The sequence below is a fragment of the Natrix helvetica genome (assembly GCF_964273705.1).
Source record: "Natrix helvetica genome assembly, chromosome: 2".
NCBI lineage: Eukaryota > Metazoa > Chordata > Lepidosauria > Squamata > Natricidae > Natrix > Natrix helvetica.
In genome coordinates, this window is record NC_138552.1 from 227,516,735 (window position 1) to 227,543,445 (window position 26,711).

Consider the following 26,711-nt stretch of genomic DNA (forward strand, 5'->3'; position numbering starts at 1 on the left):
AAAGTGGAAAAAAGTGCATGGTTGCTTCAACAATATTAACAGCAAATCTAAGCATTTTTTCTTGCTTTCAATTAAGAACTATATTTCATATTTAGTTTACATGTTACAAGATATAACACAAGAAACATGCCACACAACTGCTTTCTGAAATTGCTCTGAATTATACATTAATGAGTCCTAGAGAGAATTTTTTTTCTTCCAATTTTTTCTATTTATTTATTTTAGTCCAAGATAAAATTATTGCATTATAACTTTCCACGGTATATGGTATACCTAAGCTTCAAGTTGTATGTAACAGTAATTTCTTTGAACAATTACATTGCTAAAACAAATTGCCTGAAAGGCCTTTAACTAAGAACTGTATTACATAGGGATAAGAAATACATTTGAATACGTGAACTAAAGCCACAAGGCCTGGAGATTTGCTAAAATATGTTTCTGCAAACATATTTAATAATCTCAAGTGATACAGGCAATCCTCACTTAGTGACCAGAATAAGTCTGGCAACTTGGTTGTTAAGTGAAGTCATCACTACATGGGAAATGTGACCACAATAGTGCTTATGATCTTACTTCAGTTTTCCTTTGTTTTACAGAGTTGTGAAGGTTGTAAATGCAGGTATTGGTCACAATGTTAATTTTTAACATTTTTAACATTGTAGCAATGTTACTTTTTAGTCACTGTCCTAACTGTGAACTGTTGCTGTCTGAGGCGTGTCTGTTGCTGTCTGAGTGAAGGCTACTTGTAAAGCAAGTTTCTTGAAACTGTTTTTCAACTTCAGTAGGGATATTTGGCTATTTTGTGACATATGACCTGCTTTTGCAAGCTTGACATAGAAACAAGGAAACCAGATTGAGGTGAATTACAGCTATCTTTACTCCTAGTGTGAAGGATTTTCTAATAAGAAAATGAAAATGATACAGATTTAAGGGGTTCTATATTCTTAAAACCAACAAGCTGATTAGGTATATCTGGTGAAGAGTATTGCTACTACATTGGCCATATATTATGTATGGTTTACTTCCCAATGGCACTTTTTGGGAGAATCTGAGTAAGACGTAAATTGCCAAACCTCCAAAGAAATTGGGGAAGGATAGTAGATGAGGGACGTGGTACTCTTTATTTGTGTTCTTAACTCATTTTCCTCTTTGTACATCACATAGAGATATGAACTTAAACAACCCCTTGAAAAATAAACTTATTCTGTTTTAAAAGAAAACTGTTTTATGAAAAGAAGGTGCTCCATTACCCCATACCTGTAAGAACTCTTTCATTGGACAGTTATATATTTCTCTCTAATGTTAATACATTGTAATCTTACCTAATAGTCAATGTGAATTTGGTGAGATTTACCTTAAAGAAAATATGTGTGTGATGGTTCTGTTAGCCACACCTTCAAACCATAGTACTTAAATGACACACAGGGGAATAAAAACCATAGAGGGCAAATGGGAAATTTACCAAGGTGATGGCAACAAATCCAGATTCAGAAAAATAGTAAAAGGTCAGAATTAGGAAGGGACAAGGTAGACAGATAAACAAAAGTAGCTTTCTATGTAACAACGTAAGAGAAACTACAAGAATTAACCAAGCCTGTCTATATAGCAACTTAAAGAAAATGGTCAATTTCTATCATATGTATGAAGGATACAATGGAGAAGTAGGCCAAAGAAAAGAGAGGCACTTGGGAGAGCTATAAAATCTGCAGCAAATGAGTTAGTAATGATGAACACTAGATATTAATAGGGTAGCCACGTTTTTTAAAAATTCCATTTCAAATTTTCTCCCCTGAAAGAGCACAAAGAAAAGCACAAAACATTGTAGAGGAGATCTTGTTTCAAGATAATGTACATTAAAGATTGGGTTCACATAACACGTTTAAAACTGAATGTGGGTTAACATAATTGCTATGTTTTTATTATCACTCCCATAAAAGTAGTGTTGGTTAGATCAAGGGTGGTGATATAATGGACCTTGTCAGATTTTTGAGTTGCCAACAAACCTCAGTTTGGAGAAGTAAATAGGCAATAAATTCTACAACAAGCAGATGTCTATGAACAAGGAGATTGACCATTCACAATCAAAAGTCTCAATTATACTTTCCTGGAACATGCATTGGATTTCTTTTTCTGCCTACTGGTGGATATTGTTGGGATCTGAAATTATGGCATAGATTCTTAATTTATGATCACTGGGGAACCAAATTCGAACAATTCACCACTCCAGAAATGTTCTAAACTCAAATCAGCACTGAATATTGCACGGTAACCTCCCAACCACCAAAAACAGAATTAAGAACCAATTTTAGGGAATTATACAGTTTAATACAACCCTAGCGCAGTTGTAATACAGATCTGCTTAAAGTACTATTAAGTGAAACACAGAAGAATTCAGAACTCTCTATCAACAAGGGAAAGGAAAATAAACAGGAAGACTTCAAAAAACTGGGTTTAAGCAGGGTGTCTGGCATGCTCAGTTTTAAAGTCATAATCTCATCTGATTCCTTTGCTGTTACGCAGGCTAATCTTCAAAATTAATTTCTTGATTTCTTCACTCAAAACTATGTACATGAAATTAAGAAATGGACTTTGCTACAAAGGCTTTAAACCTGAGTAAAAGCAGGATTTGCCAATATACTTGTCTAATGAAATGAATAGATTTAGGGTTTTTATTTTTATTTATTATTTTATTATTCACACTTATAGACCGCCCCCTCTCCCGGAGAGGACTCGGGGCGGTGTACAGTCACTAAAATACATTATAAAATACATACATAAACAATTAAATTAATACTGGTGAAGGAGGTTATGAGACTGTACTCGAATAATAAATATAATACGTTAAAAAACCTATAAAACCCTTAAAACCCAATTAAAATAATAAATCCCGGGAGATAAAACTAAGGAAGTGCCAGGCCAGCTGATCGAAATAGGTGGGTCTTTAACTTTTGCCGGAAGGAACGGAGGTCGGTGGTAGTTCGAATGTCTGGGGGGAGGTCATTCCAGAGGGTTGGGCCCATCACAGAGAAGGATCTACTCCTAGGTGTCGCCCGCTGGCATTGCCTAGCAGACGGCACCAGGAGGAGCCCCTCCCTGTGTGAGCGGATAGGTCGCAGGGACGTGTGTGGTAGGATGCGATCCTGCAGATAACTAGGTCCTCTGCCATGGAGCGTTTTAAAGATGGTAATCAATACCTTGAAACGCACCCGAAAGGCTACAGGTAGCCAGTGCAGCTCGCGCAGGAGAGGTGTTACGTGGGAGTAGCGGGTACTTCCCATAATAACCCGCGCGGCTGCGTTCTGAACTAGCTGCAGTCTCCGGATGCGTCCCAAGGGAAGCCCCATGTAGAGGGCATTGCAGTAGTCCAGGCGAGACGTCACCAGCGCATGAGTGACCGTGCGCAAGGCACTCCGGTCTAGTAGGGGGCGCAATTGGCGCACCAGGCGAACCTGGTGGAATGTCCCCCTTGCCACGGCTGCCACATGGTCCTCCATTGACAGCCGGGCATCAAGGAGGACACCCAAATTGCGCGCCCGCTCCACAGGGGACAACTGTTCGCCCCCTATGGCCAGCGATGGAGTCAGCTGGCTGAACCGAGGTGCCGGCAACCACAGCCACTCGGTCTTGGAGGGGTTGAGTTTGAGTCTGTTGTCCCCCATCCAGACCCCGACGGCCTCCAAACACCGGGACATCACTTCGACAGCCTCGTTGGGGTGGTTTGGGGTTGAAATATACAGCTGAGTATCATCAGCGTAGAGGTGGTATTCAACCCCAAAACCACGGATGATCTCACCCAGCGGCTTCACATATGCGTTGAACAGGAGAGGCGAGAGGACCGACCCCTGCGGCACCCCACAAGTGAGTGGCCTCAGGGACGACCTCTGTCCCCCTGTCAACACACATTGCTTCCGGTCAGAGAGGTAGGAGCCGAACCACCGCAAAACGGTGCCTCCGACTCCCATCCCCTCCAACCGGCGCAATAGGATACCATGGTCGATGGTATCAAAAGCCGCCGAGAGGTCTAATAGGACCAGGATAGAGGAGCAACCCCTATCTCTGGCCCTCCAGAGATCATCGACCAACGCGACCAAGGCTGTCTCGGTGCTGTGCCCGGGTCGGAAGCCGGACTGGCGTGGGTCTAGATAATCGGATTCGTCTAGGTGTCGTGGGAGCTGCTGCGCCACCACATTCTCAACAACCTTCGCCACAAAGGGAAGGTTGGAGACTGGACGATAGTTAGCTAGCTCCATTGGGTCGAGTGAAGGCCTCTTGAGCAAGGGTCTCACCACCGCCTCTTTCAAGGCGGTTGGTAAGTATCCCTCACCCAATGATGCGCTCACCAGGCCCAGGAGCCAGCCTCGTGTCACCTCCCAGGCTGCCAGTACCAGCCAGGAGGGGCACGGGTCCGTTAAACAAGTGGTGGGTCGCAGCCGTCCACGCAACCTGTCCAAATCCTCGGGGGCAACAGAGTCAAACTCCTCCCAGAGTGGTCTCTCCAGACTCGCTGTTGGCGGCTCGTCTGGTCCACTGACGGAGGTCCACCCGCTCCGGATCTGATCGATTTTGTCCTGAAGATATTCCCCAAACTCCTCTGCTCTACCCTGTAAGGGTGTCTCCCGCACCCTCTGCGATAGAAGGGAGCGGGTCACCCTAAACAGGGCGGCAGGGCGGTTATCCGCGGACGCAATAAGAGCAGCACAATATCTACGTTTGGCCGCTCTTATTGCCAAAAGGTAAGTCCGCAAATAGGCTCTTACCTGTGTTCGGTCAGATTCGGAGCGTGAGGACCTCCACCTGCTCTCTAGACGTCTCCTGTGGCGCTTCATCACCCTAAGCTCCTCATTAAACCAAGGGGCCCGGGTGGGTCGATGCCGCAGGAGAGGTCGCAAAGGCGCAACCCGGTCCAAGGCCCCAGTCGTCGCCCTATTCCAGGCGGTCACTAGGTCCTCGGAGCGGGAGCGGGACAGGGCTACAGGAATTGGCCCAAGCACCGTCTGGAATCTATCAGATTCCATCAGGTGCCTGGGGCGGTACCAGTTTATAGAGTCTGGGTCCGCCTCCTCGCGGTGGGGGATAGCGCCAGGGAAGTCCAGCCGGAGGGATGAGTGGTCTGACCATGACAGGGGCGTGATGACTAAATCCCCTATTCCCAGATCACTCGTCCACTGTTCAGATACAAAAATGAGGTCCAGTGTGTGGCCCCCTTCGTGCGTGGGGCCCTGCACTAATTGGGTCAGGTCCATGGCCGTCATGGAAGCCATGAACTCCCGAGCCGCCTCGGAGGCCGTTCCCATTGACGGCAGGTTGAAGTCCCCCATGACCAAGAGTCTGGGAGTCTCAACTGCCGTCGCAGAGATTAGCTCGAGGAGCTCGGGCAGGGCTGCTGATGCATAGCGAGGAGCCAAGTATACAATCAGCAAGCCCCACTGCCTCCCTGGGCCCCAGTTCACACCAAGGGACTCACACCCGGGTATCTGAGGAACAGTGAACTCCCTCGGCTCTAAACATTCCCGCATAACCACCGCCACCCCTCCACCCTTACCCAGGGCCCGAGGCTGATGGAATGCACGGAAACCCGGTGGGCACATTTCCACGAGGGGTAAACCACCCTCGTGGCCCAACCAGGTCTCCGTTATCCCTGCAAGGTCTAGCTCCCCCTCTGAGATCAACTCATTAATGAGGGGGGCCTTGTTGATGACAGACCTTGCGTTACAAAGCATCAGCCGCAGGCCCTGGCTCTGTATGACCTGTCCACCTAGACTGCAGGGGTTGGTACAAGCGACCGGGCGTAACCAACAGCCCCGGTCTCCCAACCGACCTTGGGATCTTATCCTGTCCTCGCATCCCCTCCTCCCCGCGACCGTTACAATAGGGCAACCCTCTGCTTTAGTGACCTTTGTATTCCCCCCCTCCACCGCATCCCCGTCCTTCCTAGACTCACCCGTCTGCCTGGCTCTGGCCCTCCTCCCGGTCTGCTTAGGCTTCCCCCCCACCCTGGGACCCCCTAAAAAAGATAGAAAACATTTTATTAAAAATCCCCTTAGCTTCCGGTTCCTGCACCTCTCGGGGTCCACGAACCCGTCATCAAGGCGGGCCCTTGAAAGAGCCAAGGGCCATGCCTGCGAGAGAGGGGCCTCCCGCAGGCGGAGCAGGTCTGACCTCGAATAGATCGTTACTAACCCAGTGGGGTAAGGGTGTTGATGATAAAAAGTTGGTAAACGGGGTAGAGTCTCAATAGGAAGTAGGAGGCCTCAATGTCCAATGTCCAGATTAGTACTTGCATGCAGGGGGGGGGGGGGCGGGAAGTGATCAAATATCCTCAGATGGTAAGAGATGGCTGAGATGACAGAAAGATGACAGAGAGGTGGGGGACAGTCCAAGGTGGTTCCAGATGGGGGGGGGCGTTCTAGGCCCGGTTGTCCTTGGCCTAGGTAACTGTTCAGGCCTATCCATGGCCTTGAGACAGGGCCTCCAATGGCCTCCGATGTTCCAGGCCACCCCCAACCGTTATTTATACCTTCGCCCTCATTCCTGGTTTCCATTCCATCTGCATTAGGATTAGGATAAGATTCTCCACAATCCTCCAAGATCGTAAACTTAACGTCCTCTACTGGCGCCGGCAGACCCGGGGGGGGGGGGGCATGGGAACAGCCAGGATGCAGCAGATGCCAAAAAGGAGTCACTGGCCGCGGCACCACTCTTCCACTCGTCCTGCTCGCAGCCGTCTCCAACTGCCTCTCCCAATTGCCTCCCAAATTGCCTCCAGCCTTGTTCTCCTTATTCTCCTCCCCAGCGCCTCGTTCTTCTCCCCGGTGCTTTTTCCCCGGTGCTTTTTCCCCGGTGCTTTTCCCCGGTGCTTTTTCTCACCGCCAGCGCAATCCTCATGCCGCTCTGTGCCGCCGCCATAGCTTCCCAGCTGTTTCCACGGCCGTTTACAGCCTCACGCCGCGCTGCGCCGCCGCCATAACTCCCAGCTGTTTCCACGGCCGTTTACAGGGCCGTTTACAGCCTTCCGTTTCTCCTCTTCCTCCAATCTCCCCCGACCACCCTGGCGGGCCAAAACGAGCCCAAAACAAGCCAGGGTGGTCGAACTGTCCAACTCTCGGCCCTCCGATGACATGAGGGCCGGCAGCAGTCCCTTACCCAGTCGGGAGCTCCATAGCTTTCTTCGGAGCTCAAGAGGCGACCGCCATCGCCGGAAGCTCCTCCTCCTAAAGACACCCAGCAGGACGCCGGTCAATCAAGCAAAGCCGGAGAGAGAGGGTTAGTCTCGGGGTCTAGAACTATGGGCTTGGAACCCCCCCTCCTGGAAATGATCAACTTAAAGGGGAAGTTTAAATTTGAAAAGGCAAAGTCGAAGGACTGTTAAAACTTGCCTGGACTTTGTTTAGTTGTTTTGCTTGCATAAGCCCCATTGGCAATTGCCATACAATTTCAATGAATTCAAACTATAAAAAAATAGGTAATAATAACTTCAATATTTTTAGATATTTGTAAAATTAAGAAACAGCTCAAAAGTTGAATCTCCAGAATTAACATTTCCCCTACAATCTTTCTCCAGTTCCAGGTAAATGATTGCATATTTTCTTTCTTTTCTTACCCCAATCTGTACCGTCTCCTGAACTTCTGGATTCCCCATCTCCTTCATCAGATGTGGCTAGGAAATCAAATTCCTTCAAGGCCTCTTCAGTATCTCTGTCTTCATTATTGTCGGGCAGGATTTTTTTTCTCACAATCTATAGGAGACATTTTTTTCTCTCATTATGTGCTGTTTTTCTTATGTTTGTCCCCTATAGACCCATAATCTTATATATAAGCAGGAAGATCATGTATTTTGGTACCAGCTAGTAAAATACAAATTAATGAGACAATACTTGATCAAATATTTATACCATACTTTGAATAATTTAATCAATATTATAATATAATAAACTCACCAGTGTTCCTTCTAACTGGCCATTTTACTAAATATCCATTTGTTTATCAAATTTGGAGACGGGTCATCTCATTTAGATTTGGTGAGCAGTTAAGCCTCTCATAACAACTATTTTGTGTGAGTACACAAAACAGACCCTTAAAAAGAATTCTTTTGTTGAAACCCCTAATATAAATGTAGACCTCAAAACTTATAAAACCAGTTAGGCTTTTAAGTCTCATATAAAATTCAATATAACTGCATATCTTCTCTTTTCTTTTCCCTCTTGGGATGTTTCTCCACATATCTATCCCCCAAACACTCATTAAACAACCTATTTAGACTAGAAAGCCCATTATTGAAGGGATATTTGAACTGGTATATGCAAGCGTTTCACTTATCAGTTTCCAAATGTTTTACAATTAAAGTTTTTAATATGTGTGTTTTAAATTATCAAGTGCCCTTTTGTTACAATCTTCATTATACTAAATTGTTTTCAGCCCACCGTTGATGTATCTATGATTGTTCGCTCTCTTCCATCAATATCATCATCTTCCTCTTCATCGCTAAATTCTGCAGCAGCATTTTCAAGGAATTTAAATGTTTCTAGCAGAGAGGCAGAATCTGTCAAATCTGGTTTTCTGGATAAAAATTAAAACAGCAAGACAAATCAATCTACCTGAATGCTTCTTTTCATTAAGCTTTATAAAGTCGGACAACATACATCACAAGTTTCAATTTTATTAGATCTACATATTTGAAAGTAGAAAACGTAGATCAAGATAATATTATATAAGTTTAGAGCTTACTTTTGGTAACATCCAAATATTTTTTATTTTACAATTTCATTACCACGTGAAACTAAAACCAAGGAAGGGAAGACTATTTTTGCTAATTTTCTCCTTTACCTTAAAATCCAGTACAAGCAGCCAAAAGGACTAGAAAAACCCATTATTATTTTCTGCCCAATACCACCATTCATATTTAGATCCTTTTTTAAAACCAGTATTTATTTATTTATTTATTTTATAAAATTTATATGTCACCCATTTTGCCAAGAGGTAATTCTAGGCACCTAATAATAAGATAAAAGCAATAATCTGATAACAATTTTGAAGCTGAAGAGAGCTTGAAAAAGAAAATACACAGGTCGCTAATGACAGCTCTTTTGAAAATGAACATATATGAAATTGTAACAGTGCTTCTATCACTAAACAGGAATCTCAAAATGTTTGTTTTTGTACTTCATTTTTGTATCTTTTTATCTTAAGATTAATCATAATAATTTTGATTGCTGTTTAAAGCTGTAGATATTTCTAGATTATTTAAGATTGTTTAAAGATAGAAATAACTGTGCAACTTCTTTTGTTGACACAATGACAAGCAATTGGGGGTAAGAAGAAAATAACTAAAGCTACAACAACAATTGTCCCAATAATTAAATTTATGGAAAAAAATAAATTTCAATTTTTGTCAGTTTAAAAAAAAATAAGAGAATAAATTTAAAACAATTACTAAAACAAATCTCTCCAAACATGCTTTATTTTCACACCTGGGTTCTATAACCTGTATGTCACAATTAATTCTTCTTTTAAAAAAGCACATGCTACACAATTAATTGAAATAAGAGTTTTTAAAGAAGAGATTGGACAGTCATTTGTCTGAAATGGTATAGTGTCTCCTGCTTGAGCAGGGGGTGGGAATATAAGACTTCCAAGGTCCCTTCCAATTCTATTATTCTGTTACATCAAAGAAAAGTCACTTTGAAATACTTCTTCGAAACATAAGCAAAGCTACCATTTCTAAACATTTTACATTTGTAAATGACAATATCAAGATAGGAACAAGACTTAAATACAGAACATGTTTACTCATAAGTAGGTCTCAGCAAATTCAAAGTAAGTTCCTCTTAAGTAAATATTGTATATTATAAAATATATAATGGTTTATGTTAACACAGTTTCATAACACAGTTATGAAAATTGATTAAATGGTACCATGCTGTACAAACATCAGGAAATGTAGGCCAATCCCACTTTTCCCAATCTGATTCCTTCCCAATACCTTGAGACTACAGTTCTCAAAACACACAGCCATGATGAACAAATTCTAAATTATTTTATACAGTATAAGTAGCCCAGGGAAAAATTGGAAATATTTGCATAATTATCTTTAAACGCAGTTGCCAGCCAAAGTAATCATAAGTATAATATACACTGAATGAAGCAATAAAAAAATCAATACAGTACAACAGAGGTTTCCAAACTTTCTTAATTGATGGCACTCATAACATATCTGTAATTTTTTAATGGCACCCTCTAGCCCAAGTTGTGATCTACCGTACCTAGGGTACTTTCCACAATGTCTGAGAGACATAAAGAACTGCTGTATTTCCCTCAAAAATTTAAAATATCCTGTGCCATCCCTGTGAATTCACTTGGAACCCCAGGGTGCACCGGCACCAAGTTTGGGAACCACAGCAGAAAATATCAAATTTAAAATAAGTAACCATATAATACACATATTATTTTGTGAAAAATAACTACTTATATCTTTCACAAAACAAAGATTTATTGCCTATTTTCAGTAGAGTTTTTGTGAACTAATTTCAGGTAAAAGTTAGATTTCAACTCTATGACATATATTCTCTATGAATCATTGGTTGTATGAAGTTTTGAAGATGGAAGAAAGAGAAGCAGCAAAAGAACCTAATCCTAAATTAACCTTTCTCTACTAAATCTTTCCAAATTTGTTAAATGGTTCTTCTCATAGTTGAACCAACCTTGATTTTATGATGACTGTTCTATACTTTTAGGAAATGCATAAAGGAGGAAATATTTAAAATTAAATATTTTTGTTTACCACAATGAAAATCAATTATTTTGTTACAGCTAGTACTTCAGTACAAATGCTTAAACATATTCCTATAGATTTCTGGTTTGAAGTTTTAAAAAAGTTTCTTATACATTTAAACTGTGTTGAATCAATTTTAGGGCATTTGTTTCAATGGTGTTACATGTTTTAGCATATTTCTGAAACTGGTTTCATGATGCTATCAAATGTGTTATCATAAAAGGCCACCCAGCCTGAGGCAAAGAATGGTGGAAATTATAACACCAGGAACAAGATATATTGGAAATATGGAAGAAGGATTTGAATTTTAGGAACACTAAATAGTGGTTTTATTGCAGAAAGTGCATTTCCACTTTCTCCTTTCTGTAAAGCTTCTGTATCTGTTTCTGAGCATGAAGAGATCTTTTATAACATTTGATGCAATGCAGGAGGCTGAAGATGTAGGAAGATGATCAGTGAAAATCCAAGTCTCTTCTTTGGATTAGTGCAAATTTATTCTGTTCAGGCAAGCCACAGGCTGCGAACAGTAGAAGTAACAAGAAAGAAGACATGTTGGGATGAACTGGCCTGTTATTCAGAAGGAAAGTTCCATTTAGCATAGCAAATGCAAGTTTTAAAAAATGTTTCTAAGTTCTTCCCAAGTCATTATATCAGCTCATCTGTCCATGAAAACATTTGTAGGGATAAAAATTATGAACCTATTAATATTTTACAATATAAGATGTATTTCTATTTTTGAATTTTAACAAAATAAAAAGATATTAAATGAAAGTAAATTTTAGGTCAATGTTGCCTAACAAAAAAACAGATTTACAATGATACCCCTTATAAGTCAATCTTAAAAATCAAAATGTTTGACAAGTTTTGGATTTTACTATATATTATATAGCCAGTATTAAAATAATGCATATCTAAATATTGGTTATTCGATTTGCAAAAACAAAAACCACCCAACAATATTAAAATAAAGAAGCAGAGATTAAATGAAAACTATCTGGTATACCATGCAAGGCTATACCAAAAAAATATGGCATTTTATTGATTTGTTCTTTTATCAAAAAATGTTAATGTCAAGATGCACCCTTCATATTCACAGCAAACACTGGAAATGCTAGATATTAATATCAGTTAATTGTTTAGTATTCCTGTGGGCTTCATGCTGACATATAGTACTTATCTTTCATAAAAGTAGTCTGCTGATCTGAAGAAGTGCAACATTTCTTTCATTAAACATTATGAAACATGTGTGAATAGTATTATATCTGTCAAACTATCAAAATAATGCTTCCATGGATGGGCTTGAAATTTTCCAGGTTGCATTCGAATTCATACGATGCTCTTGAGTATAGAGGTTTCACTGGGATCTGTACATTAGCAAATATATTGGCTTGCATAAAAATACCATGGACAGAATAATTATTTTTTTTCTTAAGGAAGCACTAGGTCAACTTTAAATTACTTTGAGGAATAGTTAATACAAAATTTGCTCTTAAAAGAAATTTCCTTGTCCTGAGTCTGCTTCATTTACCGTTTTATAACTATTCTGGTAACAATAAATAAAAGTACATTCCCACCAATTTCACTTCCTAGAGTAGTAAAGACCTCCAAAAATGCACAGTCCATGAAGTCTTTCTACAAACAATTTATATTTCATTTTCATTCAATTTCCATCCATGACAAGTTCTAAATTATTCAACAGAAGCTAATTACACCTTACACTATGCTAAATTACTGAAATGCCATAGGGAAAGTAAACAGTGATGATCACTGGGTCTTTTGATTTTTCTCTCACAAGAGACTATGCTAGTGTTGAGAATATGACATACCATAGTATGTCTTTCAAGACTAGCACAGTATTAGAGAAAGAAGTAAAAAAAAATGCAGTGGGCTTTTTGTTCCATTCAATAACTGCGTAATTTAAAAAAGAGAAATGGGGAGAAAGAGAAAAATTGCTCCTTCCTTTAAAAACAGCATATACATTCTACTACATATACAGTATATACATACATATATACATGTAACAAATAATACTTCATTTTTAACACAGAGATTTTTAAAGTACAATTTCTACCATTTCTTATTAAGGACACTTACCCAATCATCACTTTTTGTTTAATCTCAACATCGGTGCCGTTCACCATTGATTCTTGGTTTTTGTCAGTTTCCCTCTCCGGACCATCACCTGAGAGACCCAGCAATGTTCGTACTCGTTTGGACTTCACATCCAGGATTGTATCAGTATATCCCACCTCTTGCAGGTATCTGTATGGACAATTACATAGCAGTTATGCGTTGAACATTTGATACACTCTACCCAGAACTGATCAACAATTTAAGTAGTAAGAGGAATAATGTGGCTTTGCCTGACACAGCAGGCTTACAAATCAACTTGTACCAGCTGCAGAGGGGATGTCTCCTGCAGTACCAGCCTCTACAACTCCCATGAAAAGTAGAGAGCTTTTCTATCCATGCATACACAATTATTCATTATGTTAGTCAAGAAGAAAATTCCTCACACATCTTCAGCTATATTCTTTTATAAAGGGGAGTTGGCTCCTCTTTTCATCTTTCCCCCAGTAAAAACTTGGGAGGAGTTACTGAATCCAGAGCAGCGAGTTTTATAATCCAAACATTACAAGAAATAAAATCAAAATAAGTTATAAAAACTGTCAATTTTACCACAGTGAAATAGCTTTTGCAAGTTAGGGAAAAGATGAACTAATGGCACCCCATCAGAGGTGGTATTCAGCAGGTTCTGACCAGTTCTGGAGAACCGGTAGCAGAAATTTCGAGTAGTTCGGAGAAAGAGTAAATACCACCTCTGACTGGTCCCACCCCCTTCTATTCTCTGCCTCCTGAGTCCCAGCTGATCGGGAGAAAATGGGGATTTTACAGTAACCTTCCCCTGGAGTGGGGAGGGAATGGAGATTTTACAATATCCTTCCCCTGGAGTGGGGTGGGAATGGAGATTTACAGTATCCTTCCCCTGCCATGCCCACCAAGCCACGCCCACCAAGCCACACCACACCCACCAAGCCACACCTACAGAGCCAGTAGTAAAAAAAATTGAATCCCACTCTGCGCCCCATTACTTTTAATCATCATAGCTACCAAAGCTGGAAAAAAGAGATACTAATATTTTGCTTATTCCCACCATATTATGAAGTCATTACTATGATTATTATTCTTAGACAACTTACTGTCTGAGTAACTGTCGCCCTTGTTTCCATATTAATTGACTATTGGGTTGTGACTGAACTTCAGTTTCATTTCCTTCATCTGAAAAACAAAGACTAAAATTAGTATAACAACAATGTTAGAAGAAGAGTCACTTTTATGCAAATTTATCTTCTAGCACTGATTAAATATCCCCAGCCTATTTAAATAACAGTGCAACAAAATAAAAAAGATATCGTATGAAATTTTAAATAAATATAATATACATTGGATATTATTCTATGGTAACTCCCAAAAATATATTTCTGCATAAATATACACTATACAGCATGTTTAAAGGCAATGAAAAAATAACACCAACCTAATTATGTACATAGAATATACACTGAATTCCTAGAGCTTCAAACAGAAAATAAGACTTTAGGTTAATAGCACTGAAAAGACAATGTATTATCATTACCTACAATGGTTTTCTATTCTAAAATAACTTTATAAGAATTGAAGTCAAATTGATATCAAAGTTTGAAAACTTAACTTATAGGACTGTCTGTGTGGCAGATTAAGCTTCACTTTAAACAAGCATAGGAGGAAGAACCACACGTGAAAAAGGAACAGCCATTGTTCTCTTATGAACACTGTTCATGCTAAACTATTCCAGACCCTCACTCTTTACAAAATGACAGCTTTGTCTTTTCTTCAGTCTTAACTGTCTTCTTCTGTAAAATTAATTCTTACCAGAATCATAATTTGGTGGCTTTATATCTCCCTGGTTCAGCTCTGTACCATATTTTAATTTGTGATATTTAGCTCTATAAAGGAAAGAGGAATCAATTAGGGTAGAAAAGTGTCACTGTCCCCTTTCTGTTTCATATCTACATATTCCCACAAGAATAGATGCATTCAGAATGTTCTCTATTTTTTAAAAAATATCAATGCTTTATGCATAAAAGTATATAAATTACAAATGTGGGTAAATTAATTTCATGCATTTTTTATTATGTGGTTTGACAAGTTACAATCACAAATCCAATTCAGCTATGCTTAACAAATCGCAAATATTCTTGTTCAGAAAAACTAAGAATTGCTGTTAAACTGAGAGACATAAACATAAAGCTGCTAAGAAAAATATCACAACACAATCTACAAGAAAACTCTAATCTTAAAATAACCACATTAGAATCTCTTCAAGGTTTGAGTTTAACTTTTGCTGATGTTATGGATAATAAAACAGATTATAACTCAAAAGAATTTCATACAAATAAAAACAATGGAATCTTGAGGTATGTTAAACATCAGAAATTTATTATCATGTACTGTACCTTTTGTGGAAATCAAGGGTTTAATTTTTAAAAAAACGTATATAAATCATATTACTTAGGATCATGTTTAAAAGATAGAAGAATGTCAATTAAGTTTATTAGGATACTTTTATTTCTTAGGAAAAACACCTTGATATTAGCATAAAAACAAAACAGATGCAGTTTGATGGATTTTAAAATAACCTTAGAACCAACTACTTTAAGATTTTTACTCAAACATTCTTGTCTTGGCTTTTTTCTATATGTGATCTGATTAATTTATAACACTAAATTAGAACACATTTTTTTAAAAAATATTTTTGGGTTTTATTTATCATTATTAACGTATACAATTAACAAAACAATTTTTGAACAATGGCAAACAAACAAAAATGCAACTAAGAAGGAAAAGGAAAAAATCTATTGTATATTTTATACTTATTAATAGTCATTGGTTTATTAATAAATATATCTGTAATATTATGAGAACAAAATATTATTGTAAAGATCTCTGCCATAGTAACAGATATTGCTGCACCCCATGATTGATAGTTTTGAGTTTTTGAGTTTTATTGGATTTATATGCCGCCCTTCTCCCAAAGGACTCAGGGCGGCGTACAACATTAAAAAACACACATCACGAAAGTTAAAAAGAAATTAGATACATATCCAAAAAACAAACCCAAATAATAGGACAATAACATTTTAAAAAATGAGATAAAATTAACATTAACAGGCCAGGCCGGCTTGCTGGAAAAACCAACTTTTTAGGGCGCGTCGGAAGGACCGGAGGTCAGGGATTATGCGAAGCTCCGGGGGCAGCTCATTCCAGAAAATATTGCCTTTTCTAAAACAGATAGATCAAACAAATCCAACAACCTTTTCTTAATATTTGGAATAATATCATATTTCCAATTTCTCAGTAATGTCTATTCTACGAATAGTGTTTGGGATCAGGGGTGGGTTCTGGCAGGCACTACTGCCGGTTCGCTCGTTTACATGCTGCGTGCGCGCACATGCACAATTAAAATTATTCTGCATTGGTGCCGACTGGGGAACCAGTTCAGCTGTGGCAAGCCTGGGTCGCTGTTGGTTCCAGCAATCCAGGCCGCCAAACCACTGTTTCAGCCGAACCAGTCGAACCGGTAGGAACCCACCACTGTTTGGGATAGAAAATGAGATCTTTGCAAGGTTCCCACTGGTGCTTTATTTTCATTTGCACTCTGTATTTACAAATGGAGTGCTCATCTGTTTTATCTCATAATCTCTTATCTCACTTGATCAGTTTTCGGAATGCAATAAATCATCACCAAGCTTATCTCAAATTAAGAAAACTAGTAAATCAAACTTCAGTGATAGAAAATATTACGAGTTGCTTATCTTTCTAATCTTATGTATTAATGTCCTGCCTAGAATGATGTTTTTGTTTCAGACAATATCTGTTTTGTCTGAAACAATTCTGTTTTGACAACTGATGCACCATTTAAACAGTAGCAAAAGGATATATCTTTTGTGTGACAAGTTAAATATAAGATGTCACAGGATGCAAAGAAAAGAGGAGGATTGTGTTTACTTGATTTGAAAGTGTATATTGCTGCTTACTGTTTGGTTTGAATGGGTATTGCTAAGTGAAGGCTTTTAGGACTTGAGATCTGGGTGGCATGTTAGGCATGCCATACTGAGACTATGGAATAGACACAAACTGAGATTGCGCCCCAAAACACCTTTGTAACTCTCAGCACAGGGAGCATTTTACAGACAATAAATAATAGGCAAACAAAAATGGCTAATTTATCATGAGATATTAGCATTATGTCAAGAAAAACACAAAATAAAATCAAGAGAAAAACTAGTGGTATAGTTGCCAAAGTTTTCTTATTTACAATTATTAGAAAAATTTGAACAAAAGAGTTTATAGTTTTGAACACTCTCAGGATTAGCTTTAAATGAAATTACGTACAAATGATGAACATGTAATTGCTAAACATAAATCAGTTGAAATTTGAAACAAAAGGAAAAAAAACAAAATAATACAATAAAGTGAGCTAAAATTTTTGATTATAATATACAGAAGGAACAGTGGGAAAACATACGTTTGAAATGATTTAAATGTATATTATGTTATAATCTTAGATAATTTTTTTAAATGATGTAGCATTAGTATATGACATCAAAGACATTGTTTAGAATATATAAAGGCACTGAAATTCATATTGGAAATGTGAACATCAAGAAGGAACATTTTATTATGCTTGGTGGACATATAAGAAATTCAAATTTCTTATATGTTCCCCATAAGCTCTCTTTCTTTTTTCTTTATAGTAGTTTGTGTTAGTTTTAAACCTTACTTTTTAAACTTTTAATAAAATTATAAAAAACATGATTAAGAGTGGCTAGTTTTTTTTAAAAAAAACAGTTTCTATTATACGTAGATGACTACGTATAATAGGGGTAGTTATAAATTTGTACTGGAGAGAATAGAGAAAAGACAGTCAATATTGACTTTGATATAAAATAGTAAATAGGTCTTGCATTTAACAGTTAACAGCTCATAAGATATCTACAACTTAAGCACCATACCGTTCTTGTTTAAGAGCATATTCTAACATTTTTATTCTTCGCACTAAATCCTTCTTCAAATTCTCTTGACCTTTTCTTTCTCCTTGAAGGAAGGCAATTTGAGCCTAAAATAAATAATTTCAAATAGAAAGATTAATAGAAAACCAAGCTGTTTTCTTACATCAGTTCCATGACAAAATATTTGAAAAGTATTATTCTTAATAAAGAACTAAATCCCCAGGCAAAAAATGTTGAGGCAAAGTATTGCTGAAATATACAGTATATGATTATTCAATATCCTGGTCTGTTCATTTATAAACCCATCAAATAACAGTACTCTGACATAAATCACAATAATTGATTTGTCCATCTGACTGTAGCATACATCTACTCATGCTAATATGACATTCTCTAAACATATCATTATATCATGGTATATTAGGGAGTTATTACATCAAGGTATATTAGGAAATATATTAGGATATGTTTGGGCCACCAGAAGTTGTTAACTTGCAATTTCAAACATCCTATGGCATGTCAGCTTGAGTAGCCTGGCATTGAATATCAGCAATGAATGTGAAAGGAGCAGTAGGGAGGGCACATATTATCCACTTATAGGAACAGGAAAATATTGTAAAGAGAAGATTGACATAGTAGGATCTATTATTTTAATAAAGAAGACAATAATATTAATATAAATACATGAATGCATCATAGTGTATTTTCTAATCTATTTAATACATTAATGAAGATCAACAAATCTAAGCGGATACTGTAGATTTATTTATCACAAAGACAATAATATAATACTCAGCAATAGAACAAAAGTACTCTAATAAAAGAGATATTGTTTAGCTAAAAAACAACAAATGCAACTGTGATAATTTCAATGCTTGAAAGAATTTCAAAAAGGGAAAAGATTACGGCTAGAGGAACCGTAGAGAATATGCTTTTGTGTTTGATAAAAGCACATTCTCTAGAGTTCCTCTAGCCCAGGGGTGTCCAAACTTGAGAACTTTAAGACTTGTGGACTTCAACTCCCAGAATTCCCTAGCCAGCCCTGCTCTAGCCCAATTGAATTCAACAGTCCCAAAAAACAAAATCCACCTTACCGATAGTTCTTGAAAATCTAGTGTGCTATCCAAGCAAAACCATAATCACCACTTAGAATGTAGGGGGCAATTGGGCCTCAGGATTGGATCATACCTATGCAGATTTAGTAAGCTGAGTATACCTGTCAGTAGCTGCAGAAAAACCCTAAAGGTAAGTACTATGCACATGCTGGTGGGCTCTATAATCAGACGAGGCTTCCCGGACCTTATGCGATTGGTGGTAAATTGATGCCTCCCAAGTCTAGTTGGGAAGTGAATAGGCTGAAGTGTCCTGGGCCATAGCAGCTTTGAACATGCTGGTGGGCCAGATGGACAGCTGAGGTAGGATGAGAGGCAGGTGTAGATAGTTGCAATAACCCTGCAGTTATAAATGCCAGCCAAGCACTTGAATTTTCATTATGAGATCACAGGGGTGCTGAAGCAACCCTAACTTCAGGCACAGATTGCAAGCCCCTTTGCTCAGCACTGTCATAATATCCAATGGTCACTGAAAACATGGTTAGTGAGGAGTCCATGTACACCTACTTTGTTGGTTTCATATCCATGTTGCTAGATCCATGCCAGGCCAGATTACAAAGCTATGTTCTCAGGCCCTTCCAGAAGGCGACCAGGATCAGGGCCAATCTGACCTCAAGGGGAATGATGTTCTAAAAGGCAGGTGCCACTTAAGAAAAAGATCTCCTCCTAAGTCCCATCAGAGGCAACATTTTCTCTACTGCTCCAACTCACTGTACATAGATGCAATTAGGAAGAAGTGGCCACTCAAATAACTGTTCTCAAGCATGTGGGGTTCTACAGGTCATTACCACACTTTGAATTGAACTTGGAAGCAAACTTGAACTTAGTGTGGAGCAGAAATCTACTGTAGATCCACTACAGCTATTATCCAACATCTTTTTTCACAAGTACTGTTACCATGGAAGTTAATCTCCCATTTTTTAATTGTTTCCAAAGAACAATTTTGCACTTGTGTCTTTAAAATTTCACTCTATTATTTTCAGCCCATTTTTCTAAAATAGAAGACAGATGTGAAAGTAAGACATTAGCCTATCCCACCCAAATTTCTAGCATCTGTAAATCTGATAAGCATTTGCACTACTACATCCAATTAATTCATGAAAATAATGAAAAACTGATGTTTAATTTGTAGCATCTCACTTGAAACCTGTAACTTATGAAGAACAACTTCTGATAATACTTTTCATTTTAGTGCAGACCAACTATGCACCTATTGTCATGTCATCCAGACCATACTCAGAGTGCTTGCTAATCTGTACATTATAAAGGTAAGGCATGTTGCCAAATGCTTTGTTGAAGCCTGATATCAATTAAATAAGTTGCCTAATCAAAAAGTGAGATAAGAGGGAGGATTTGTTCTTGATGAATGCACACCTGATAAATTATCCTAGCAATTACATTGTTTTCAAAATGCCTACAAATCAATTATCTGCTCTAGAATCTTTCCAGGTATTGATATCAAATGAGTGGTTTGCAGTTAATAAAAACTTCATTCATTTCCTTTTTGAAGATAGACATTTGCTCAGTCATCTGATAGTTCTCTTACATGCCTCAAATACAACACATCGATATGGCAAGATTCTTACGTGTTTTACTATCCATACATATAATTTATCACCTCCTAGATATATAGAATTCAAAGTAATGAAGCACTTACTGACTATATTCTTAACAAACTCAAGCTTCCATCCTAGCTTTTCACAATTTCCTAGTACAACACACAAAGGTTGCTTTTTAAGAAGACTGCCCAAAGCCATTAGTTGAGAGATCTGCTTTTCTGTGTCTGTTACCAGTTTTGTCTCCTTCTTTGAGCAGCTCTATGCTACTGCTATTTTCTTTTTGTACTGTGAGCCTAATTACTGAAACCAGTTTTGTTCTCAGCTTAATGCTCTGTGCTTTTACTTTCCTGACACCAGCTCTACACTTCAAAGTTATATGCCTGTACTCTTCCTTTGTTACCTGGCCCTCTTTCTATTCCCCTTATGTGTCTTTCTATTTTTTCAAATATTCACTATTTTTTTTGTATAGACATTTATTTTGCTGTTTTCCTCATTTGCAACTACATTATTATTTTTGCCTTCTATAGGGAATCTTGTCCATCTTAAAGTCCTTTCTCAATTAGCTTCTCCTGAAGTGAAAAAGTAATTTATCATTACTGCAATAATGGCATTTAAATCTCTTGTTGATAGAGAATAGAAGAGTACCAGCCTCCCTTTAATATAATCTTTAAATATGCAAAAACAATTAGTGGCACTGGAAAGCCCCCTCACAATTATGGTGCTTCACTGGAAAAATATTTTTCTGACACTATTTGTTTTGATTTTTTTGAGTTACAATTAATTTTTAGATTTACTTTAAGCCACACCTCAACAATATTTCAAGCATTATTTGGCATTATGTTTATTATTCATAGGTTATCCCTGAATTGTTTATTTGAGCAGTGGTGTATAATTCCTTGCACAGGTTAGTCTCTGTTCTCTGGAATAAATAATGATTGCTTGATTCAACATAGGAATATCTCCTAAAGAGGAATACATTTTGCTCTACAAATGAGCTTCTGTGGCACAAATTGGACTAACATTCATTCTCCAAGAACTGAAAAAGATCAGTTATTAAGAATCTGGATAAGTGAGGCTAGACAAAAATTGCTATTTATTTGCGGCCAGACTGTTAAACCTGTTCGAATTTTCAAGTACGTACTTTTATCTCATTTCCCACTCCTGCAGACAATGGGACAAGCGGTTTTTTTGCATTAGTACACCATCTGCCTACTTGCACAGTTTGCCTAACTCCTGAGAAATATAATCCACAGCATGCAATCAGCATTGAAGAAGTCTTTCTTTTGTGTGCTGGACAGAACATATAGTCCTTGGAAACTGAAAATATCTTTAACAGGGGCCTTTCTGCTGATCTTTCAGTATGAAGAAGTTTATATTAAGAAAAACCCTAGGTCTCTTAGAGAAATGCCTAAGGCCCTTTAATGAAATACCTCCCATTCTTCTGGGTAGAAAATGAAATATTAAAAATGGCAGAGTGACAGAATATAGGCAAATGAAGGCAAATGAAGATAACCAGCTGTTAAAAAAAGTGAAGGGTATCCAAACTTGTAGTCAGAATTTCAGAATGTGTGCATCAATATTTCAATAAAGTACACATTCTAATGAATAATACCACTTTAATATCGCCTAAGAAGAGTTATTATTCACTGCTCAAACATTCTTCAAAATATGTGTGCATTAGCAAAGGAAAAAATCTTAACTGCTATTGAATATATACATCTAAAGGCAAGTGATGTGTGCTTGATCTACTAAACCAAACTTTGTGTATCTAGCATGTTAGCAGCTAGTCACCTACTGCATGTTCATTTAAATGTTCTTCACATCTAAGTTCTAAACATTTTCAAAATTCCGGATCTTATCACAATAATTAATATTTCTACTATTCTGCTTGTAGGGTAAATTATAGAGTGGTAACTTTAAAATATGGAATTAATACCAGACATTTCATGTATTTAATTCCAATACAGTTATATTAATTAGTATTTTTGTAAGCTGCAACTTATGAAAATTGAATAAAATGCCAAGGAATATATTTTCTACTATTATTACTTGTCTATACTATCTTAGCAAAGTCTTCTTAGAAGTTCTGGCTTACTCCAAAGGAAATACCCAGCAACATTCAAATTTATATTCAAAAATCAAATGGCACAAGCAATATATAACAAACCATTACAATAGACAATATTCAATTATTTAACATTATTAAACTTCCCCAATCCATATAATTCCAGGCAGTATACAAGCCACCACAATGCCAATCTTTAGCCATAGAATAATCAACAAGACAAAGTGAAAATAACAACAATAAAACCAGAAAAGATTATGTTTACATCAATAAAATACCCTTGACTTAGAAGAAGCCTACTGAAAATAAAAATGTTTTGACAATTTTGTTCTGAAATGTCAGCAGATGGGAACTATTTGGGAGTAGCATGTTCCATATGGCAGGAGCCACTACCAAGTAGGCCCTGTCTCCTAGTCTAAACTCCCTTGTCTTCCAATTAGGAAGAAATATGGCTCTCTTCTGGTGTTATAATTGGGCAGGCTTAGTTATATTAGGGAAAATATATAGGGCTTTACGTAGAAAAAAAACCCTGTAATCAGCACTGAGACATATTGAAGCTAACATTTTTTACTATTGATTTTTAAATATATTTCACTATTAATGGACATCTCTGTTCCTACTAGCCAAAGTTAATGGAGGAATGACCATTCTTTCATGGATTCGCTAATGGAAGAAAAGGAAAGACCATCCCACAAGATTATTTTATTTCTATCCTGCTTTTATTATTTTTACAACTAAATCAGGACAGCAAATATATTGAACATACTTTCCTCCTCTATTTCCCTCACAACATCAACCCTGTGAGGTGGGGCAGCACTGACAGTGAGTGATTGGCCCAAGGTCAGCCAATCAGCTTTCACAACTAAGGCAGGAATAGAATTCAGAGTCTCAAAAGCTTTCCAGTCTGGTCTCTTGACCACCAGACCAAATTGCAGGGATTCCCTTAACCAACTGTGTCAAGAAAAGGTGTAAAATGTGACCAAGCTCACTTAGAAAATTTCTCACTTAGCGACATAAATCCTGGGTTCAATTGTGATCGTAAGTTGAGAACTACCTGTACAGGTGTCTGATTGCAGGGCTCATTCATCCTGCAGCAAGAAACGGTAGCAATCTTTGCCATTAAACCTCCGGGCCACCGAAATGATTCACCACACGTTTTTTACGGAAAGGAGGGCAAAAGGGCTGGATTTAAAGTGAAACAGACCAACATCTGGATGCCCGCACTCAACTTTCGCAGCTAATGTTCATCCACCGCAGGAGCGGGCGGAGGAGGGAGGAAGAGAAAGGACGGGGGAAGAAGGGTTGCAAGGTAGAGGCGCCCGGCATCATCCCAAGTCCCGAGCGCGAAGAAAAGGTTGGCGAGGGGAAGGCACCCGGGGCTCCCCCCCCCCCAATTCCACAAACTCCGGAATGCCACCGAGTCAATCGCCGCCTTCACCGCCGCTCCGCGTCCAGCAGTTGGGAAGGGACGGCGGGGGCGGACAACGAAGCCTCCTTGACAGGTGCGGGGGGTGGGGGAGAAGAGCACGGCAGGTGAGGGGGAGGAGGAGGCCCTCGAGCGAACAAACCTGCCGGGAGCAGGAAAAAAAAGAAGGCAACGGGAATTGGGGTGGGGGAGAGAAGGCTACCTGCAGTTCCGCTCGCTCCGCCTCCCACTCGGCTCTCTCGGCCTCGAAGCGGCCCCACTCGTGCTGCAGGAAATGCAGGATGCCGGGGACGCTGTACTGAGCCCGCGCTGCAGAGGTCGGAGCCGGCCCTGCCGAACCGCTGCCAGCGGCTGCGGCCGCTGCCGCCGCCGCCACCGCCGCTTCTCCGGACTCCAACCCCGGCCCGGCCCCGCCTGGAGGTGGCGGCAAGAGCAGCGCGTTGTTGTTGTTGTTGTTGAAGAAGACGCCGGGGCCAGCCTGTTCGTCCATGGCTGGAGCCGTCGTCGCGGGCGGGCGGGACCTTCCGCTCTTCCTCCGCACCTCGCCCGAGCGGTCGTTACAGTCGCTGCCGTCGTCCGCCGTCCGCCACTGCCGCTTCCCCCGTCCGCCTCGATCACTGGAAGCAGTAACAAACTGGGCGCGTCCGCTCCGCCGTCAGCGCCCTGACAGCCACCCCCGCCGGCGGCTACCGGGCCTCGCTGGAGTCAATTCCAAAACCGCGTTTCAGAGCTTTGAGGACCTGAGGCATCTTGGGAAATGCAGTTCCCTATCGGAAAGAATGGAGTAGCTGCGAATTTGTAACAACAACAGAAGATAATCATTTGGTGCTCCGCAGGTTACGAAAATCTCAAATCGCTCTGATTTGCACGCTGTTTTTTTAAAGTTAGATAAAGAAATTATGCTTTGAAAGCGACTAGAATTTAGGACGTTTGAGTGAATTTTATGGTTGAGTCGACTGATTAAAGTGACGTACATTGCTGTCAAGAAGCCCAACAAATTAATGAGATCTCAAGTGGCGGTAACCAACGAGGGGAAAAAATCTTGGAATAATGCTAAACAGTTCAATGATGGTGTTGACACAATGTGCCTCTAATATTTTTAAAAGGCCAAAAGTATATTAGAATAAGAAATAGAAATGACAACAAAGAAGGTAATATCATAATCCCTTTATATAAACCAAGAATGTCATTGCATTTCCAAAAGCTATAGTGAAACTAGAGAAGGGTTCAGAGAAGGGAAAATAAAATGATCAAAGGGCTGGAGTAATGTTGCCAAAACACACTTTATGCAACAGAAACAGATATTATCCTTAGAAATCATGAGACAAACCACACTGGACTTACTGGCTGTACAACTATTTCTAGATTGCTTTTTTTGGTGATCAGTTAATCATTGATCTCGGATTATGGCTCTCAATTTAAATCAGGGTTATAGAAACCCTTGTAATTACTGGGCAATTTATACTTATCTTTTATTGGCACATTTCCCAGATTTGAAGAGGCAGAAAGGAAAAAGAAATGTAGTGACAGACCATATTTGCATTGCTATCAATTGACCTGACCTGTTGCTATCTAAAGAATTTGAATATAACAATGTATGTTTTTATTGGCTTGTCTCTCTTCAAGCAAATTAAAGTATCAATTGGGGCTATTTGCACCATACAATTCTAGCCTCTATGGTTTCTCAAGCCTCTCATTTGCTGCAAGGGAAAGGAGCGGCACAGCTGATCCTAGTAGGATTTGGCTAAGGCTATATTAATGAGTAATTGATGCCTAAAGGCAGAAGAGTGCTAGAATTGTTGTGGGGCATTTGGTGTAGCTTTTTGTTTTCTACCTTCCTTCTATCCAAGAAACTGGTCTCGATATTTATTGGCTCTTTCCCTGTGACAATTTAGATCAGCCCTTCTATTTGCAATTGCCCACTTCTGTGAAAGTACACCCAATGTTTTACGACAATCTTTATGAGGAAGGGGCCTCACTGTCTTTTGTTTTCTGCAGCTTCTGCCATCTGAAATTTCCACATGAGCCATATCCTCCTGAACTGCCTAGGCAGTGGTGGGTTGCAATTTATTTTACTATTCGTTAGTTCGTGTGCGCAATCGCGCAATGTTTCCAAGCATGTGCAGAAGCATCTGGGCGGGTGGGCAGAGCCTCCTGCCGCCGCCACAACTGGTTCACCCGATTCAGGGTGAACCGGCAGCAACCCACCTCTGCCTACCAGACTTTAATCGCCAAAGAGGGCAGTGTTCTCTTTCACACCTGCCTTGTAAGCTGCTATTTTAGACTTACTTTGAATAGAGAAAGTGGAATATATTCCACCCTTTTGGGGTTCTTCCAGCTTTCAAGATTAGGAATTCAATGCCATGTAGAGCAGTACTGTACTACTTTTATTGTAAAGTTATAGTTACAACCTTGCAAGTCTGAATGCTCTTCCCTCCCTCCCTTTACCTTTGTGAGAACTAGGAAGGAGTTTGTCTGAGATGTTTAGTAGGGTAACTTACTAAAAGCCTTTTATTTCACAATTGACTTGGTAGCAGCTTTTCCTCCTGTCCCTCAAGGCCTTTCTCTCTTCACTATGTAATTTCATACTTGTCAGATGACTCTGAGAATAGGCCTAGTCCATCTTTGGCAGTGTTTGTTGTCATTGCTGCCAGTCCATTCCTTGACAATGGGGAGAGTGACTCTAAAGGGGGAGATAGTGTGATAAGACCTACCAGAACATGGAGGGG

General features: G+C 39.3%; 1 protein-coding gene across 3 annotated transcripts in view; it reads right to left on the bottom strand.

The window, feature by feature from the left end:
* STRN (striatin) overlaps positions 1–25,054 on the bottom strand; it is a 43,962-nt gene extending 18,908 nt beyond the window's left edge. The window contains exons 1-7 of one of the 3 annotated variants that reach the window (XM_081942213.1): positions 24,185–25,054; positions 17,824–17,927; positions 14,681–14,754; positions 13,969–14,047; positions 12,863–13,030; positions 8,421–8,556; positions 7,601–7,736 (exon numbers count right to left, since the gene is read on the bottom strand). In XM_081942213.1, the coding sequence (XP_081798339.1) occupies positions 7,601–7,736; positions 8,421–8,556; positions 12,863–13,030; positions 13,969–14,047; positions 14,681–14,754; positions 17,824–17,927; positions 24,185–24,472 (985 nt within the window). In that variant the 5' untranslated portion in view covers positions 24,473–25,054. The remainder of the gene's footprint in view (positions 1–7,600; positions 7,737–8,420; positions 8,557–12,862; positions 13,031–13,968; positions 14,048–14,680; positions 14,755–17,823; positions 17,928–24,184) is intronic. The other 2 variants (XM_081942214.1, XM_081942215.1) reach the window with 2 other exon arrangements.
* Between the last annotated feature and the right edge of the window lie 1,657 nt (positions 25,055–26,711).